General features: G+C 36.5%; 1 protein-coding gene across 2 annotated transcripts in view; it reads left to right on the plus strand.

Annotated features, from left to right (window-relative positions):
* Positions 1 to 18,966, plus strand: part of VPS4B (vacuolar protein sorting 4 homolog B) — a 904,737-nt gene that overhangs the window by 437,604 nt on the left and 448,167 nt on the right. For both annotated transcript variants that reach the window (XM_044065255.1, XR_006364000.1), the window contains exon 7: positions 14,220 to 14,368. In XM_044065255.1, the coding sequence (XP_043921190.1) occupies positions 14,220 to 14,368 (149 nt within the window). The remainder of the gene's footprint in view (positions 1 to 14,219; positions 14,369 to 18,966) is intronic.

Genomic DNA, 18,966 nt, shown 5'->3' on the forward strand with positions numbered 1-18,966 from the left:
TTAGCAGATGTGTTAAGCAGACAAATCATGGATCCTCACGAGTGGCAATTGGATCTTCATGTATTTCAGCAATTGACAGTGTCATGGGGAACTCCAGACATAGATCTGTTCGCTTCTCCTCTAAACCACCAGCTGCCAAAGTTTTGCACAAAAAGGATTCATCATGCAGCTTGGAAAGTGGATGCTCTCTCTTTCAGTTGGAAAAATCTTCATGTGTATGCCTTTCCGCCTCTTCCTCTCCTCCTAAAGGTACTTCTAAAGGTCAGACAGGACAAACCAAGAATGATCCTGATAGCTCCAGATTGGCCTCGACAGCACTGGTACCCATTACTGAGAAGTCTGGTAAGGAAACCACCTTGGCCCTTGCCTTTGATTCCACACCTGTTGTCCCAAAAGGACGGTCATCTACTCAATATCAAGCTTCACTCTCTTCATCTCACAGCATGGCATATCCTGTTTTGACCCATAGCAGGGCTCAACTTCCTCAACAAGTTTTGAATGTGATTATGGAAGCTAGAAGACCTAGTACAAGGAAAGTGTATGCAGACAAGTGGAAGAGATTTTTGTTTTGGAGTGCAGCAAAGGATTTGGATGTTTCTGAGCCTAATTTGAGTGTGGCTCTTCAATATCTTACTGAGTTATTGGACAAAGGTTTGTCCTTCTCTTCCATTAAGATTCATGCTGCAGCAATTTCAGCTCACTATGACTGTGATCCACCTTTGTTTTCTCATCCTTTGTTCAAGCAATTTCTTAGAGGGGCAAAGAACATAAGACCTCCACATAGAGCTCCTACTCCTGCTTGGGACCTCAATTATGTGTTGGAAAAACTCACTCTACAACCTTTTGAGCCTGCAGCTACTGCTGAGTTGAAATATTTGTCATGGAAGACTGCTTTTTTGTTGGCCATTACCTCTGCAAGAAGGGTTTCTGAATTGCAGGCCCTTATGACGGTTGAGCCTTTCTTGATTTTCCATAAAGATAGGGTATCTTTACGTACTAATCCTTCCTTTATGCCTAAGGTGGTTTCAAGTGTGTCTTTAAACCAAACTATTCATTTACCTACCTTTTATGCAGACCCCCAAAATAAAGGGGAGAAGATTTTGCATACTTTGGATGTACACAGGCAGTTACGCTATTACTTAAACAGGACTAAGGATTTCAGGCAGTCTCAGCAGTTGTTTGTTTCTTTTGCTTTGTGTTCTCAGGGTAAGCCTGTATCAAAACAAACTATTTCTAAGTGGATTGGGTTTTGCATTGCCTTTTGTTATTCCCATCATGGCAAGGAGATTCCAACAGGGATTAGACCTCATTCCACTAGGGCTACTGCCACTTCTACAGCTTTTCTAAGGGGAGTGGCAACTAAGGATATTTTGGAGGCAGCTACTTGGAGTTCAGTACATACTTTCTCTAAGCATTACCACCTTCCTCTCTACTCTAAATCTAGGGCTGGTTTTGCCACTGCTATTTTACAGGGCATTTTGGCAGCTCCTGCTTCTCTATGATTTGCCATCCTCCCTTACCTCTGCTTTGGGAATCTACCCAAGTGTAAGGACTGCAGCAATGTGAGATGAAGAACATAGTACAGTTTTGTACCTAACATAAATGTAGATGTTCGAAGATCCGCATTGCTGCAGTCCAATTTACCCTCCCTCCTTCCCCTCTGTGTTTAGGGGTGGTTGTGTGGATAGGTTTGTTCTTTAGTATATTTGTAAAAGTTGTACATAGTTTGGGTGCAGGGGTGTTTAGTGTTTGGTGGTTTTTTGATTTTACCCTGTTTAGGGTCTTCTGACATCTGGGGCAAGAAAAGACTGAGGATATGACGTCGGTCATGCGCATTTATACCCTGACGTCCTGGCGTCAGTTTAATGCGCCTTGACCGACGTCAGCCATATACTTTGGTATTCGGGCCGACCGAGGACAGCGGTATACCCCAAGTGTAAGGACTGCAGCAATGTGGATCTTCGAACATCTACATTTATGGTAGGTACAAAACTGTACTTTTTCTGGCAAATCACTGATAATTGAAGTCACTAAATAGTGAAGTTTTGCCCAGATTTCTCGTGCTGAGAAGTGTTCGGGATGTGTGTCATAGTGACTTCAATCCTCAGTGATTTTCCAAAAAAAATACAAATTAGTGAGGAACAGACCAAAAATGTGAGGCAAAAATCTGGACATTCTGCAAAAATCTAGACAGTTGAGTGGTATGCATAGTGGTTAGATTTGACTGAGTACCGGTGTGGTGTCTAATTGTGCCATGTTTGTAAGAACTAAATCCAGTAGGTTTGAGCCCCTAGTTGAGGGACAATAATTGTTCAGGTTTTTTTACAAATATATTACTTTTTCATAAATTTTATCTAATAATAATAATGATTATATTCTACTACAAAATGGAAACAAGACAGATTCTGGAGTCCAGGGATTTAACGTGTATTTTATTTATACTGAAATGTTGCAGTAACCTGTACATTCTATTCATACCTTTGCTATTTGTAACATAACTTGTACCTTCAACCCACTAATAATAACTATAAATGATATCCAGCCCTTGTTCCCCATATATTCCATTTACGTTTTATATTATCTGTTCATATAGAATATTATCCATATATGTGTGTGTATTTATATACCTGCTTTGGATTAAAGTGGTACCTGCATTGTTTGATACAGCTGTACTACTATAGTCTTTAATAACTAGTCCTTCCAAAGAAGCTTAGTGACCTCTGTTCTGTTAGAGCATCTCTGTTATTGCACCATATTGCACTTTCACATGACAAGTTTTGGTACCTAGTATAGCAGTGTCTGAACTGTTACTGCTGTCAGGCATACTTGATAGCTCATTTGCATATGAATTAAGTACTGGCTGCATACATGGTGTTTAGTAACGCATCTCTTCTGCAGTCATGCTGTCCTGTTTTTTTTCTGAACAGCGTGTTGGCACTTTCCATCCATATTTTGTGCACTTCTTGAATCACAGCCACCCCCAAGTGGGGTCATACATATATTGCAGTATTTTCTCACCATAATTTCAATTCTGCATTACTGTCACGTCTTGTAATAAAGGACAGAGTAACTAATTATACTCTTGTAGAAACTGAAAAATAAATTTCAGGGCAACACAATTGTGCTAGTTAATGACCGCTGTCACACCATTAAACTGCTGAACCGAAGTTCACATGGTAAAATGTAGAGCAAAATATTAATATTTACAAATGTAACCTTTTTTAGTCTTTTATACAGATTCATATTTGGATTATATGTGCAGTTTCATATTTCTGTTGTACTTAAAACCCTCTTACATCACTTAAAAAAGATGTCACAGCTTATAAAACTGTAAAATTGTTTTGAAAATTTGAAAAGTCTACTGTCTATAGCCTACCTCTCCTCCTCATATCCTAAGCCCTGTCCACTACTTCCTCACACCCCACCTATCCCTCTTCTCTAATTCTTATATCTCATCTCTTCACTGTATACCCTCCAACCTAATCTCCTCCTACACCATTCCTCCTTCTATTACATTACACCCACATTCCTCCTATTAATTGCTCTATTCCATCCTTCTTTCGCTGCCACTCTTTTTATGAATTTTAATCCAGAAAACACTATTGTATACCATGTCAATATATGTGCATACTCTGCTTTCTCTGTAAAAGCATTTTCTGTATTGCTTTCTCTCTTAAATCTGATGTTAATATATCTTCTATTAGTGTGTATGCTACAAATGTTTTGTTAGTTTGCTGTATTGTGACTTTATTTTATTTGTTTAACCTTCTTGGAACTTTTCTCCATGGGACTCCATTGAAAACGGGCTCCTTCGGCCCAATGGACTGTCCTGGAAAACAAACTGTAAATAAATAAAATAAATATTTACATGTCGTTTGTTTTATATCTTCTGTCATTTTATCATCTGTATCCTCACACTGCTTTTAGCAGAGTGAAGCACAGACATTGATTGTTTTGTTCCAATTATTCTAATACTATTTTTAGCAGAGTGAAATATCATTTGTCATGGTTATTATGAATTCCTTAGCCCTGGAAAAATACTGATGGGACAAAAGGGCATTTTTGAAACCGCTTCAGTTGAACACCTAGTAAAACTCTTGCTTCATAAGTGGAAATCACAAACAAGTGTCCCACTCTTTCACTGATGACAGTTTTTATGGCTCTTGCCTGAACTCCGTGCTTAACATGTTTTTTGGTAGGAAAAATACTCTAGGAATTTGAAGGCTTTTTACTAATGCCAGACAGGTACAGGAGGGTCTGACCATGAGCAACCAAAAATACAGAATACACCCAAAGCATGACTAACTATATAGACATGACTGTAGAGTGTTTCTGTGGGCTTAGATGATTTTGCAACTTTTTGTTTTCTTTTTCTTTGAGAAAAATGCTTAGACAGACAATGCATTCAAAAACAGGCTCACAGTGGCACTAAAATGCAGAAACTTTTTTTTCTGTCATTGATTGAAATAATCTTATTTGTTTCCTTGGTGATATGGTGGCTAGTTGAAACTGATGTTGGGAAAACAGAGAAGTGACAGTGTTTGTGCTTCCTTTCAGCCCACGCAGTTTTAAATAGAAGAAGACATTCTGTTCTTGTATTGCTGTGAAGTATTCCTTTCAATGAAAAAGTGTTAAGTGACTTGATCAGCATCCTTTCAGAAGAGTTTGTAGGTTTAGGAACTGTGAAATAATTTACATATGCATGCAAAAGAAGTAAGGCAGCTTAGTTTGTGAGACACAGGGAAAATTAGATATTAGTTAAAGATTTGCAGCTTGTCTATCAAATTTGGAAATTGTACAGAAGATGTTAGGGATTGACAAAATTATAGAAATGTAGATAGTATTTCAGCTTAAGTAGATATGGAATTATGATTTAATTTGGAATACATAGTGTAGTCAAAGTAATGCAAAGATGCTGGGAAGATGGAGACATACAGAGCAGGGAAACGAGTAGTAAAATGTCTGCATAAAAAATGAAGACACTTAAAATTAACAGAAAATAGCATAGTTATTCTATAAGTTGATCAAAACATTGCATGACACTCAGGTCCCACAACTAGGTAAGTCTTAAGCATGATGGTTAGACATAGGTTGTTACATAAGTCACAAGCACTGGAAATATGAACTACAAAGAATTACTGAAAATGAAGATGATTTAATAGCGTGGAATTGTTCAACACCAATAGTCAAAAAGTAGAAGAAAAAAATTGTAGTTAAAGAAACAAGGGATATAAGTAACATTTATTGAAATGGTCTGCATCTGATGATTATGGTCTCTTACATACTGCGAGACTTAATATTGTGTTGCACTTTAAGGAGGGTGGGGTGCTGCAGTCCTGAGTGTATCCTCCTTTGGATGAGATGCCTAGAAACTATAAACCTGTTGTCACTTTTGTCATCCGTATTGCAATATTAGCAGCTTATTATTTTTTTTTAATGTAACATAGGCGATTTATTTTTCAAGGGCAATAGACACTTGATTTGTAGATGAAATGTAAAGTTGTTTGCTAGCAGCAACCTCTTCATTAGTTACAGGTCTCTTTAATGCAGAAATATTTACATGATTTTTACTTCTGCAGAGATTGTGCATATTTACTGATATTGTGGATTGTAATGACAGAAGCTTGAGTAGACTTTTATGATGGAAATGTTCTGAATTGTGCAGTTTTGTCATTATTGGTTTGCACATTTTGTTTCATTGCTTACTGGAAAAATGTTCAAAATAATAAATTTAAAACACACACTAACAACTGTGCTGTATTATACAAGGAATGTAATTTAATACAATCAGGAAGGTGAAACAACACATGCATGTTTGCATGGTCCTAAATGCGTGTGCAAGGGGCATATGATTTGAAGCAGCCCAAAGGTAAACTTATCCCCCACTGGCCAGATCACATTTTCTTTGAATGTGGGTTTCAGTGGTGTTTCAATGAATATAAATTTCTAGGGCAGAGAAGTTGTAATGCTAAGTCTGTTTTCATTGTGAGACTGTATTGCTTTGTTTAGCAAATATCTATCAGTGTTTGTGCTATAAATTTTAATGTAAAAGTTTTAAATTAAATCCAAATAATCATTGTAGAAGTAAAACAGAAAACAATATGCACATTACAGTGTTTATGGTAAATTGGGAGAAATAGCCAAGTAATGTGACACTGGAATGGCTGCAAGGGGGGTAGGGCTGTGTATGGGGGGGCCCATTTGACCATAATTTTGTGAGGGGGTGGTAAACTCTGACAGTCCTGGGCAGAACAAACTTTAGCTTACGCCACCCACCTCAAATTCAAAACCTTAAGCACTTCAGTAGTAATTTTTAGCCTCCAAAAAGTAGTTCAGCATTTGGCCAAGCTGTGTGGTATAGGATGGGCTCTGTTAATATGGAAAGAAGTCTTCTGGACACACAGGCACATTGCAATAAAAAGATTTATTCATGAACAGGATACAACAGTGTCTTCAGAATCATTTGAAAAGCAAATCTAAACTACATCAAGCTGTGACTACTTTTGTACACAAAAAGTTTTAGAAACTGTCAAATTGTTATAAGGCCATATAGATGTTTTGGAATAATCTACAGTACTTTTCTGTTTAATGTCATTTTATTAACATGACTAGTTACCACAATTTCTCCATTTCTGATGTCTACAAACTTTATTTTGTATCCCCTTGGCATAAGCTCCCTGTCTGTAACATGTGTAAATCATTTCCTTGTTATCCAAGAGAAATTAATTATTTTGTATCCAAGTGATATAAGCTTACCTATTTGTGACAAGTGTAAAATTCCTTCTTGTCCAAGAGACATGGATTTTCTATTTCTGATGTATGTGCATCATTCCTTTTGCGCTCAGTAGTTATACAGTCTCCAAACAATGACAGTATGAAGCACTTTTATCGTATTCAAGGTCTTATACTAGCCTGCAGACTTTCTCCTCTCTCTTCTCCCTTTCATGTCACATGACTAGCACTGCCTGGCAGTGTGTGTCTAGTTAAAAGAAAATAACTATACTTTATCTTAACTTGTGCAGAGGTATAAACAGCATAATATCTGAGATAATTATGTTTAAGAAACCCATTTTAGTAATTCTGCTTAGGAAATCCTCTTTAATTCATTCATGGACTGAACATTAAAATGATTTTTTTTTGTTCTCATTCAGGGAAAAGGGTGCAGAAGACCTGATTTACAGCTATTTCAGACAGACCAGAATAGTCCTTCCATTAACATGAAACAGACTGGACAGTATTTCTTTCATATTTTCATTCTTATCTTTACACCAAACACTGATAAATAACTTTGTGGTACAGTCATGAGTTACAGGAGGAAAAAACAATCACTAAGTCAGAAGTGTACTTCTGACTTTATTCTGCCTCTCTGCCCATGTGTGTCAGCATGCTATGAGATCATAGAAAAATTACATTTGGTTTGCTCTTTGTCTTATAATGCTGTAGGCTCATGAATATTGCATCACTATACCCTAACATGCTGACATAATGAAAATTATATCTGTGTATTCTAATGTGCTGTCTGTTCGTGAACATCGTACGTCTATGAGCGAGCATGCTATAGTGTCATGAAAATTGCATCCCAACATGTTCTGGGTTCATAAAAGATAATTTTGTGGTAATCGGTTCATCGGTATCTATCAAATTTTAAAAACTACAGCTAAAGTGTAACATTTTTAAAAGTTCCCTTCCCTAACCAAAAAAACAGATTGCATAACTATGGCCATTATTTGCTATTAGCCTTCAACTCGCTAAGGTGTACTGAAATAGCCTCTAATCTTATTCATCATTAGACATCTCATTGTATTTATTCCCATCTATATTTCTTCTAACTTAAAACTCTTTGTTTTGTAGCTGGATAAACATTTATATCATGTTCCTTCTCTTGAAGTTGCAACATTTGTGTACATTTCCTTTCAATAGGATTTAAAAATTACTAAAAAATATTGATGAACTTGTGTGGGAAAATATAAAGTTTGCTTTGCAAAGTGTAATCCTTTGTAGCCTCTTGTAACTTCAGAAAATAACCTTTCTTGTGAAAATCCATTTATTTGTATATGTAAAACAATATCATTAGAATGCATTTATTTATTGGAAATTTTTTCCAGTTCCAGAGTATTACAACTCTGTCTTAAAGAATGAATGGTTTCTCTATTTACCATTAAATTTGGTATTCTTTTTATGTTTAACAAGGTATCGACTTACCTTGGTTTACTTGTTCAGATAATGACTGGCTAAAACATAAAATATCTTTTCATTACGACTCTCCCCTCTCTTTTTAGAGTTGTTGTTGATTTGTCTGATATGAAACTCAACTTCAGCTGAAGTCTGGAATGGTGTCCACCTCCCTGCATTACAGATGGGGAACTTATGTCAGTTGGATATAAAGTAAACAGTTTGTAGACATCAGAAATGGAGAAGTTGTGGTAACTGGTCATGTTAAAAAGTTACATTAAAAAAGTTTGAAAAGTATTGTTGATTATTCCAAAAGATCTACCTGGCTAGAGTAACCCATAGTTTTTTTTATTTCACTCAAGAGTTCACTGAAGCTTTTCCTGAGGTCTGCATGTTACTACCTTTCACATGGTTCTGGAGTGGTATGCATGACTTTCCTCCTTTTTACCCCTCCAACTCATGAAAACATGTTGAAAAGAAAAATTGTGTGTATTACTGTACATGCCTAAGCTTACGTTCTCCCCCCCCTAAAAATCTGATTAAGTACATCTTCTGCTTTTCCCAATTCACATAAGATATCCATTCCCATCACTTTGGGGATTTGTACTTGGAATTTTTCTTTATCCCTTATAAGAGAACCGTTTTAAAATCTAATCTGTCCCTGCATTACCCATAATGTATTTATTCATAGTCCATGTTGATGTTTGTTGTATCTGTGTTTACAAAGTACTGCAATAACCCTTTTTATATAGCGTTTTTTAAATGTCCTGTGCATATCCCAATTAGAATGTCTTACAAAATTTCATTGTACAGGAATATCCATAAATTAATAATTTTGTTTCCTGATTTAGCAAACACAGTATGTAAAAATTACACCTTGTACATAAAAAATCAAAATCTTAGTTTTGCCTTCAGTTTCAAAATGTACATTCTGTAAATGTCTGAGTTCCTTAAATGCACACAAAACAACTTTTTATTTTCATTTGCCCGAATATCAAAATGTTTTATTAATGCTACTTAATACTTATCTTTTACAGTACTGCAAATGCATGTTGTAAATCATGTTACTCAGTAAGGTTCATTGCCTATGAAGTATATATTGGATTACTTTTGTTTTACCTTATAAATAATCCTTATAATTAAAATCCTGTCACAATATTGTCTTGTCTCAAACAATATGAAGGTCAAAAGGTCTGATGTTAACAAAAACATAGAATTACCATTGTAATAAAAAAGTTGTTAGTTCTCCATCTTCTCAGAAGATAAACACAAGTAGAACAAATCTGGTACTTGTTATTGGTAGTATATAACTTGTGTCAACTGTAATGTCTGAAAAAATTGATAACTCTTGTACAGTCCACATGCACTTATGAAGTTCAGACAAACTATATATTTATGTTAATTCAAGTAAAAAATGATCTGGTGCTTATTAATCCTCTGATGGCAGTGTAAGCAAACTGGTTGTATATCGGCTGTGAAAAGCTCTGTATATCTGTATGGAAAAAGTTGTTACTGTTCATTTCAGGTGTGATGTATGTGATAAAAACCATAAGACCTAACTTTTTTGGTGAATAAAACCACCCATCACACTTTCTCCTGTAACAAATGTTGACATAATACTGCTGCAGAAAATCATTTTCTACTGAGAATGCCTGGATATTAATGTATTTTTGTGAAAAATTGCTAAATTATGCATTGACTCCATTCATTCACTTGAACTTTATGTGAAAATTTGCTAAATTATGCATTTATTCAATTCAGTCACTTGAGCTGTATTTACAGCATGTTATATTCCATCTCTTTCCACTCTCAGGCTTCAAGCAGTGTACTCATCTCGTGCAGTTACTTTCATTACTGCTTTTAAGGATAATTCATGTGTATGCTGACAAAAAATGTCAAATATGACAGTCCTGTTGCTGGTGACAATGTTTAATAATTACTACGGAAAGTCTAACTGCCAGTACCATGTGACATGTGGCAAACAACATTTTTGATTTTCTCACTTTAAATTATTCTGCAATTTAAATATACTTTGAAATGTCTTACAATAATGTATTTACCAGGTACCTAGGTACTTTTTAAAGAAGTCACTGCTATGCACACTAATAGATAAGTATATACTAGTTACTTTACTGCGTATGCTATTAATGCCATCTATGCCCAAAAAGCATTAACATTTTTAAGGTCACGGGAATCTCCTTTTTAAAACCTTTAAAGAGCTGACTTTTATAATTAATTCTATTGCAAATATGCAATTATGAAAACAAATTAAGTTTACATTTTATTTCTGAAAGAAGTAAGCAGTGAAGTGGTACCTGTTCTCCATATTCTTCATCCTATAAAAATGTTAAGCAGAGGCAGCTGCTCTGAGTCGCTGTCTGACACAACTCTGTCATTCCTGTGAAGTACAGGGGCATCCTCAAGGGATCATGTTCACTAATGTATGGTGGGCTTGGATGTTGTTTGTGTGCATCTGTCTTAATTCCTTCCTCACTGCAACAAAATTTCCTTCTCCATCAGGTCATGCTGTTCGTTGAGTCTTCAGTGTTCCGTGCTTTAGGTGGTTCACCAGTATTAATATAAAAAAAAAAAGTTTTCTGGCTACAGAATCATGTTGCAGGAAGCATATTTTATTCACAACGAGGATACAGCAACATCTTGTTAATCCCAAAAAAGCTAATAATCTAAACTACAGAATGATATGTCTGCTTTTATACACAGCAAAATGCAAGAATCAACAAACTGTTATGAGGTCATGCAAATGCTTTAGAATATTCCCCAGTACAGTTGAGTCTTCAGTGTTCCATGCTTTAGGTGGTTCACCAGTATTAATATAAAAAAAAAAAGTTTTCTGGCTACAGAATCATGTTGCAGGAAGCATATTTTATTCACAACGAGGATACAGCAACATCTTGTTAATCCCAAAAAAGCTAATAATCTAAACTACAGAATGATATGTCTGCTTTTATACACAGCAAAATGCAAGAATCAACAAACTGTTATGAGGTCATGCAAATGCTTTAGAATATTCCCCAGTACTTATTTTATCTTCTTTTTTTTAAATGACCAGTTGCCACAATTTTTTTCTTTTTCTAATGTCTACAAACTTCCCTTTACATTCATTTGACAAAAGTGCACATCTGTGACCAATGTAGATGGTTTCCTTCAAATCCAATAGACTTGGATTTTCCATTTCTTAAGTATGTACACTGTTCCTTTTACATCCAACAGACCTATGTCCCCCGTGTAATGACGATATGAAGCAAATCTGTCATGTTCAAGGTCTTATACTACCCTGTGGACTTCACCTCTCAGCTTTGTTACATCACCGGAGTAGAACTGCCTGCAGTTTATCTAGTTAACAGCAATTAGCTATGCTTTATCATATAACTAGCACCACCTAACTATTTCTAGTCAGCAGAAAGAAAGTACGCTTCCCTACCTTAACCCTGTACAAAGGTGTAAGCAGCATAATATCTGAAATAATTCTGTTCAAGAAATTCATTTTAGTAATTCTGCCTAGCAAAGCCACCCCACTGAGTTCTGAATATGACCTAGATCACCTGAGTTCAGGTAACCCCTTGGGGATTGGAGGAACTGGGAGGTTGGCATAAGCTGCACATGGCTCACTTCATCCCAGGAGGCAGGGCGATGGTCCAGTCTGCTGTATTTTTGGGTCCAGTTGAGGGTGGAGACATGCCGTGCAGCATTTGGACCAGGGATGTGTGTTTGGCCATTGGCAAGCTGTTTAACAGTAGTCCTTCAAGAGAGTGTGGCTTCTAAGGCAGGGTGTATACAGAAGTGTTCTGGCATCCTGAAAGAATGGGGGGCACTGCATGCCTAATCGTATTAGAAGCATGCATGTCGCCTACTAGGTGGTGGGATGCAAGGTCCATAGCAAAAAGCCCTGGTGGCTGCCTAATTCATGGCCATTTTGATTTTGTTCTTACCCTACCAGTGATCAGGGAATGGATATGCTAGATGGCAGAGAAGGAAGCTGATGGTCTGTAGGCAGCAGGGAAGAAGTAATACAAAACAGTCTTGCCAACATTTATGTAGTAGTGACAAGTATTGTTTAACATTGCATGTAATATGCTGGTGATATAAAAAGCTTGCTGTTAAGCACTTAAGCTGATGATGTGTGCTTGTAGTGTTCTGCAACAAAGATGCAGGCTCCGTTGTATTAGCTGAGAGAAAATTAGAGGGTAAGGCAGCATTTGTATTACTGGGTGAGTTTGTCAGCAGCTGTTGGGCTGTGTTGATGATTCGGTGCTTTCAGTACTCTTCTGAAGCAATAAAGGGTTCACTAGCTGCAGTGGAGGAAAAATTGGACTGTGGGATAGTATACAATTTTAACAGGCAAGTTCATGTCACTGTTTTTAATGGGCTGGTTGCCTTCTTGCCTACTCTGCAGCACCAGTGTAGGTTTCTTTGTTCCACTGAAGATAACAAACTGCATGGTAAGATAGCCTGAGTGTGATTAGAGTTCAGATGAGGTATTTTGATGAGCACTAGAGACTTCTCTAACCCAAGCAGATTTTTTTTGCTGTGGAGCTTTCAGACTCAATAACAGAAAAGAAAACATTCCAGTACTGGCTTTGTGTGGGAGTTTCGTACCACCTGTGTAGTACTGGCTTTGTGTGGGAGTTTCATACCACCTGTGTTAGTGCTTTAACAGTTGCAAGACCAGCTTTATCCCTTTGCAAAGAAGTGACAGCTGTGGAAAGGCATCCAGACTAAAGGATGTCAGAAGTTGGATAAATGCAAATGTTATATTTAACTGTTAACATTGACCTGTACTTTGAAGATCTTTTGTTATGCTAATTGTCTTTCATAACTTTATTTTCGATGTGTAGTATCAATGTATTTTTATACAACTGCAGATATTGTCTGCCTTCATCAATGTGTTTCCAGCATTATTACTGATGATCCCTATCTCAAAGGACGAGAGAGTGCTGAAGAATCGGGAAGTATGGAATTAACATGTATATCAGAGTGAACCTGTTTTTTTAATTACTGCTTGTAATTAATGGTATACTCAAGAATGCCAAGCCACTCTTTAAATCACTGTTGTGGTAGAATGAAATCTGCCAGGATAATTCGGCTATATTATAGACTAATATGAGAAGGGACCAAAGATCCTTCAATGTTGCTATCTGGTAGAATAATTAAAAGAAAGAAAACACACATTTCATTTATGAAGGGTGCAACAAACAGAAGTATGTTGTAAGAGCCTGTGCCATGAAATAAGCACATCCTGATTAAGGCTTGCCTTCAAAGTATGTACTGTTTTTTTTTTTAATTACATAAATAAGTTTACTCCATTTTGTTAAAATATTTTAAGTAAGTTACTTGTAATAGAGTTTGGAGTTCTGACTAATATTGACATCTGGGTTTGAGAAATGAGCTTTGGTGTCAGAGGAATCAGATGGGCAGAAGTGGATAGCTTTTCCATCTTTGGTGGGAGAGTATGGTAGTCTTTTCATTATGGGCTGTTGTCTAACAGGTAAATGTGGTGAAAGTGGAAATTCATCAAATTTGTCTAGCTTTGCTGTGTGCTGCAGGGTATATTCGGTTGTACCCCTTTGGCTACAAATGATATTTTCCTGTGTTTACAAATCATTCTGAAATATTACAGTTTGCAGTAGACCTGATAGCTGGAAAGAGTCATGGAAACAGGTGACTCATGATCTCAGAATAAGTGATCACTGCATGAAGAGAAAAGTCCAAAAGAACAGAAAAAATAGTAAAATGCACTTATTCTTCTGTTTGCATTACTATTTGTCAATATTTTGAACTTCTGGAGTTTTTTTTCTATTTAAGCTGTCAGATTTTGCAAAATATCACTTAGTATCATGCAGTCATTTTAAAAGCATTACCAGCCTTAAAATGTCATGGTTTTCCATATTCTTCCTATGTAATTTTGCATTATTTTAGGTTGTACAAATTTATATTCCTATGAGCCAATATAATCTAATTTAAGCTGTGTGGCTTAGTTGATGAATTTTTGGAAGTCTTTTACTAGCAACATGTTTTTACTGTTTTAGATTGGTGAAAAATTTATTTCAGCTTGCCAGAGAACACAAGCCTTCTATCATCTTTATTGACGAAATTGACTCTTTATGTGGCTCCAGAAGTGAAAATGAAAGTGAGGCTGCTAGACGCATAAAGACAGAGTTTCTTGTCCAGATGCAAGGTAACATTGTCATAGACTGCATTATAGGTGGGGACCTGTGTATAGTACATGAATATTTCACTGATGTTACTATTTTTACAGCTAAACCTAGGAGTAAATGTTTTAAAACTTAAGGATAATAATACCATCAGTATAAGTGGGAAGAATTATGATCCATGAGCGGCAGTGTTATGAACAACCTTTTTACAATAACTTTGATCAATCAGTGTGTAAGCAAAAGTAACTCTTGACAGCAAATTTTACAGATGTGTCCCGTTGCAGACTTGCCTACCCTTGCAGTGCACTCATGTTAGAGATAATGTAATTCATCTTTGTCAGGTAGCTGTTGATTTGTGACAGTGACTTTTTGAGTGATGTTTCCCCCATTGGCAAAATGTATGTTGGTTGTTGGGGTCACTGCAAAGAGGAATTTTCCTTAATTTTCAGGTGCAGTAAAAGCTTACTAAGTAGAGGGCATTTGGAAAGTTTGAGGAGCATTTCATATAGTTCATAGGTATATATTAGGCCAACTACAACCAAGGTCTTTGTAAGCCTAGCTGTGTAACCCAACCCAGTTGTGTCCGTATGTATCATGGGCATTTATTAGGAGGGAGTATGTTCAAAAATTTCTAAAGGTTATGTGTGTGTTTGGGAGGGTATGTTAGTGTGGGCACAGGTACTGTCTGTCAGACACATGGGGGACCAAACCCGGGGTGAATTTCCCATCTCCCATCCATAGGCTTGTCTGGCAGTTGGCACTGACCAAAGTAATAAAACTAAGTTTGAACTGTAGGTTAGTAAGTTTTATTAAGTAATAAGTAAGTAATTAATATGCAAAAAAAAAAAAAAAGCAAAACAAGAACATAGCATTACTTACAGTTAGAGATCAGGACATCAGCCCCCTTTTTTCACTTCCATATCTGTCTACTGCCAGGGATCAAGTCAGTGGGTCTGTGAATAGCTCTAATAGAATCCTACTGAGTATGTGTCCGTCATACATCCCATCTGTCTTATCAGTTGAACTACACTCTCTGGTGGAGGACACGATTTTCCCCATGGTGTAGCAACCTCAGTGATGAATCTGTTAAGTCCTGTAGTGCAGGTGATGCCCCCCCCCCCCCAAAAAAAAAAAAACTTTTTGCAATTTGCATAGATGTTGTTTTCTGTTGGATTGGTTGCTTTCTTATGAAAGGTCATTTAGTAACTTTTCTGCCATACTGTTAGCCTAGGATCTCAGGGTGGTTTACTCCGAGATTACTTACAATGACACTGGAGGCTAAAATCTCATGCAAGAAAATAAATGGTGTTTACAAATGAATATTGGCAGAGTATTTACTTCTACCTTAAAAAGTGTATGCCTACATCATTGGAAAGTGTATTTGTTAAAATTTTAGAAAAACTAGCATAAATGCTCGTACTGGCAAAGCGCATACTGTGAGGTTTTAGCTTTGAGTTGTGACTACACTTAAGCCTTATGCCTCCCTTGTGGAATAAGAAAGCTCTAAAGAACTTATGATGCATTAGGTAGTTTCAACCAAATTTTGTAGTAATGATTGCTTGTGTCAAAATCCTTCCAGATATGTTTTAGCAAGCACAGTTTAAGGAAGAAAGAGATTAATTCCAATACTCTTCCAGGTATAAAGAGTAACTGAAGTAGTGGTGTGCGTCTATGCCACTGAGAAGCTTGAGGATATCCAGGTTGCAAGTAATTTGTTTTATTTTTAGATAAAAAAGGAGCAATTTAAGGAATGCAGGATCTGAGGACATTTTGAAATTGGCTCTTGATGAGTCTTAATGCTTCATTCCGTTTGTCTTTCCACAAGACACACTTTCCTCCTTGCTGTAGGAAGAAGTATTTTGAGGACTTGTTGAAAGTTCTTCCACCTGTTTCTTTTGTGCTGATGTGCTGTTAGTTTGAAACTGGCAATTCATATAGGTTGTTTTTTAATTGAGAGAGTGCAGTGACTCAATCCTGTGGAGTGATTAAAAGTTTTAATTTGAAATTTGTCATTGATCTTTGGCTTTGAAATTTGCATGTGAGATTTTAGTTTAGGTCCAGTCTCATTTCTAAAATGTTACATACTTTTCATTGCGTATAAAGATTTATTGATTTTGTTTTATAATAAACTACAGTTTTCACTGACATTTTATTATTTTAATTTGTTTAAAGTTGATAACTGTTAGACATTTCAGTATGTTTGATATTTGTTGTACTCCTGTATTTTCAGGCTTTTTTGTAATTCCAAGGCTCACACGTACGGCACTTATGAGTTTCAGAATTGCAATAGAAAGACATGTAAAGTCTTTTGTTACCATTAGAATTTTGTTGTTGCTATATTTTTTGAGCGTTAACATTTCTTGGACATATGATTGTCTCATGGCAGAATGGTTACCATAGTCATTGCTTACAGTGCTTTATTGATGGTTATCCTTGCTCAGATCTCAGTTTGTAGCAACTGCATTCATACATTACAGAATTAATTGCATTTATTTAAAGTCTCAACTTGTATTTTAATAGTTATCTGTAATATTTTGTTTACAGTCATCAGTGCACAATTTTTTGATTTTAGCACTAAAATATTTTTATTTAACTTTGATAAAGTCCTTGGGTGACCCCTTGATTCTCTTCAAGGTACTGTTTTAGCTTCATATGGGACCTGGAATTCTGTTCATCTGTCCCCTCTGACAGTCTTCTATAGCACTTCACCACATTGAGTAGTAGATTCATATGTATATAATGAGATAGCTTCCATGTGTAATCACTTACTTCTTGGACATATTACTCAAGGCATGCCGCACAGCCCTTGCAATTTAGGTTATTGAACATTTGTTTTTTTCTTTTTTCCCATTGCTGTGATCTTCAAAATTATATTTATGTCCTCCACAACTGGGGGGGCACGTCGGGGCTTTAAACATCTGCTAAAGTGTCTTTCTTTGGTTTTGTTTACAATGATGAAAACCCAATTGTCTACAAAATCTTTGTATTCCAGCTTGTGATATGCTTTGACAGGTCATTGACTCCACTAACTTCATTGTCTTTGAAATGTTGAGAACCATCTATGAAGATGGAAAAGCTAGTTGTGAATAATGATCCTAAGTTGTCTCAATTCTGGCCTCTTGAAATAGAAGGCAAAGTGCCAAAGAAAGAAAAGGAACACATCATTTTCAACCTGAAGTCATCAGGATATTGATGCTGATGGCAGAATTCTCATGGGCTTCTTCATTCCACAGTTATTTTTCTTGGATAGAAGTATCCTGAAAAAGGCTTAAGTGTACTCCCCTGAGATCCTGACTTTGGTATTGTGGAGCATACACACAAATGTTTCTCTCATTTAGCCTTCCCTTTCTGAGTGGCCAAATCATTCATCCTTATTTCAGTAATACAGGTGAATATTCAGTCTTGTTGTGGCTTTCAGCTTTTCCTGGTTAGGGGTCGCCACAGCGGAACTCCAGTCCGCTAATGATTGGTAGTTGATTTTTTCATGCCAAGTTACCACCCCTGACGCACAAACTTCAACGAAGGTACGCCCATTCACGCATGTCCCATGCAGAAGATGCTCTAGCTGAGAATCAAACCGGATGGCGTCTGACTGTGAGGCAACAACGCTACCGCAGCCCCACCACCGCATATACAGGTGAATATTCAGTCTACAGAGTATAAATTCTTTGCACCACCCTAAAAAGAATTAAAAGAAAAATAGACTTTAGGAGAACGGTATCTGCAGCTGCTGCAAGAGATTGGAAGCTTAAATTATGTGGCCAATCTTGATTGGCATCTGAGATTTTCTGTGGACAGTTGTAAAGTTGGCATGGACAGAGCTCTCTTATGGGACCCCAGGAATTTTGCTAAATGTTGTGGAAGATTTTTGTACATGTACAGTGATAATCAGGTACATCATATCCTGTATGAAATGCTGGCCCATCTGTACATAGGGTTAGCATTGAAAAATAGATTTCCTTTTAAAGGTAATATCAATAGGGACTTAATTCATGCCTTTCAGATCCACACTTTTTTAGAAATGTACTTTGACCTCATTTCCAGTATGAAATTGAACAGCTGTGATATTCTGCTATTGATGTGTTTTGTGCCCATAAACCTATGTAGCACCAAGTAAAGGCATATAGTATAACATTTCACATTTTGGACTGAAATTTTATTTAGCCTTTTGTCACTAAACTTTCCATTTATTTAAAAAAAAAAAGTGTAAAGGTTGGGTGGCACGATGCCAGGGTAATCCTATGGGCTAAGCTTGTAAAGGCACCAGGGCCATTAGCCTAGTACACACCTTTGAACCTATAAAAGTGTAACAGGAAAGGGATAACAAGACAGTCTCTCCCAAGAAAGCAAGGGTAGCAGACTTCTGCAGCATGGCTTCCCACTCCTAGAAGAGCAATTTTGGCCAACACCAAATATTGAAACCATACTAATTTCATGAACTTTAATCGTATTTTGACTTAGGAATGGGTCCATTCTTGTCATGGTATTATAAACCCAAAAGACTTGGAGAAATTAAAAAGAATGGATAAGGGATACCCAGATGATTCTAACAGTAGAAGGAGCAATAAGTTTTATAAAAAAATTTGTAGTTCTATAGCTCCTCGCTAACCCTCTTCAAGAG

Source organism: Protopterus annectens, chromosome 3.part0, assembly GCF_019279795.1.
Source record: "Protopterus annectens isolate FY-2018-M chromosome 3.part0, PAN1.0, whole genome shotgun sequence".
NCBI classification, from domain to species: domain Eukaryota; kingdom Metazoa; phylum Chordata; order Ceratodontiformes; family Protopteridae; genus Protopterus; species Protopterus annectens.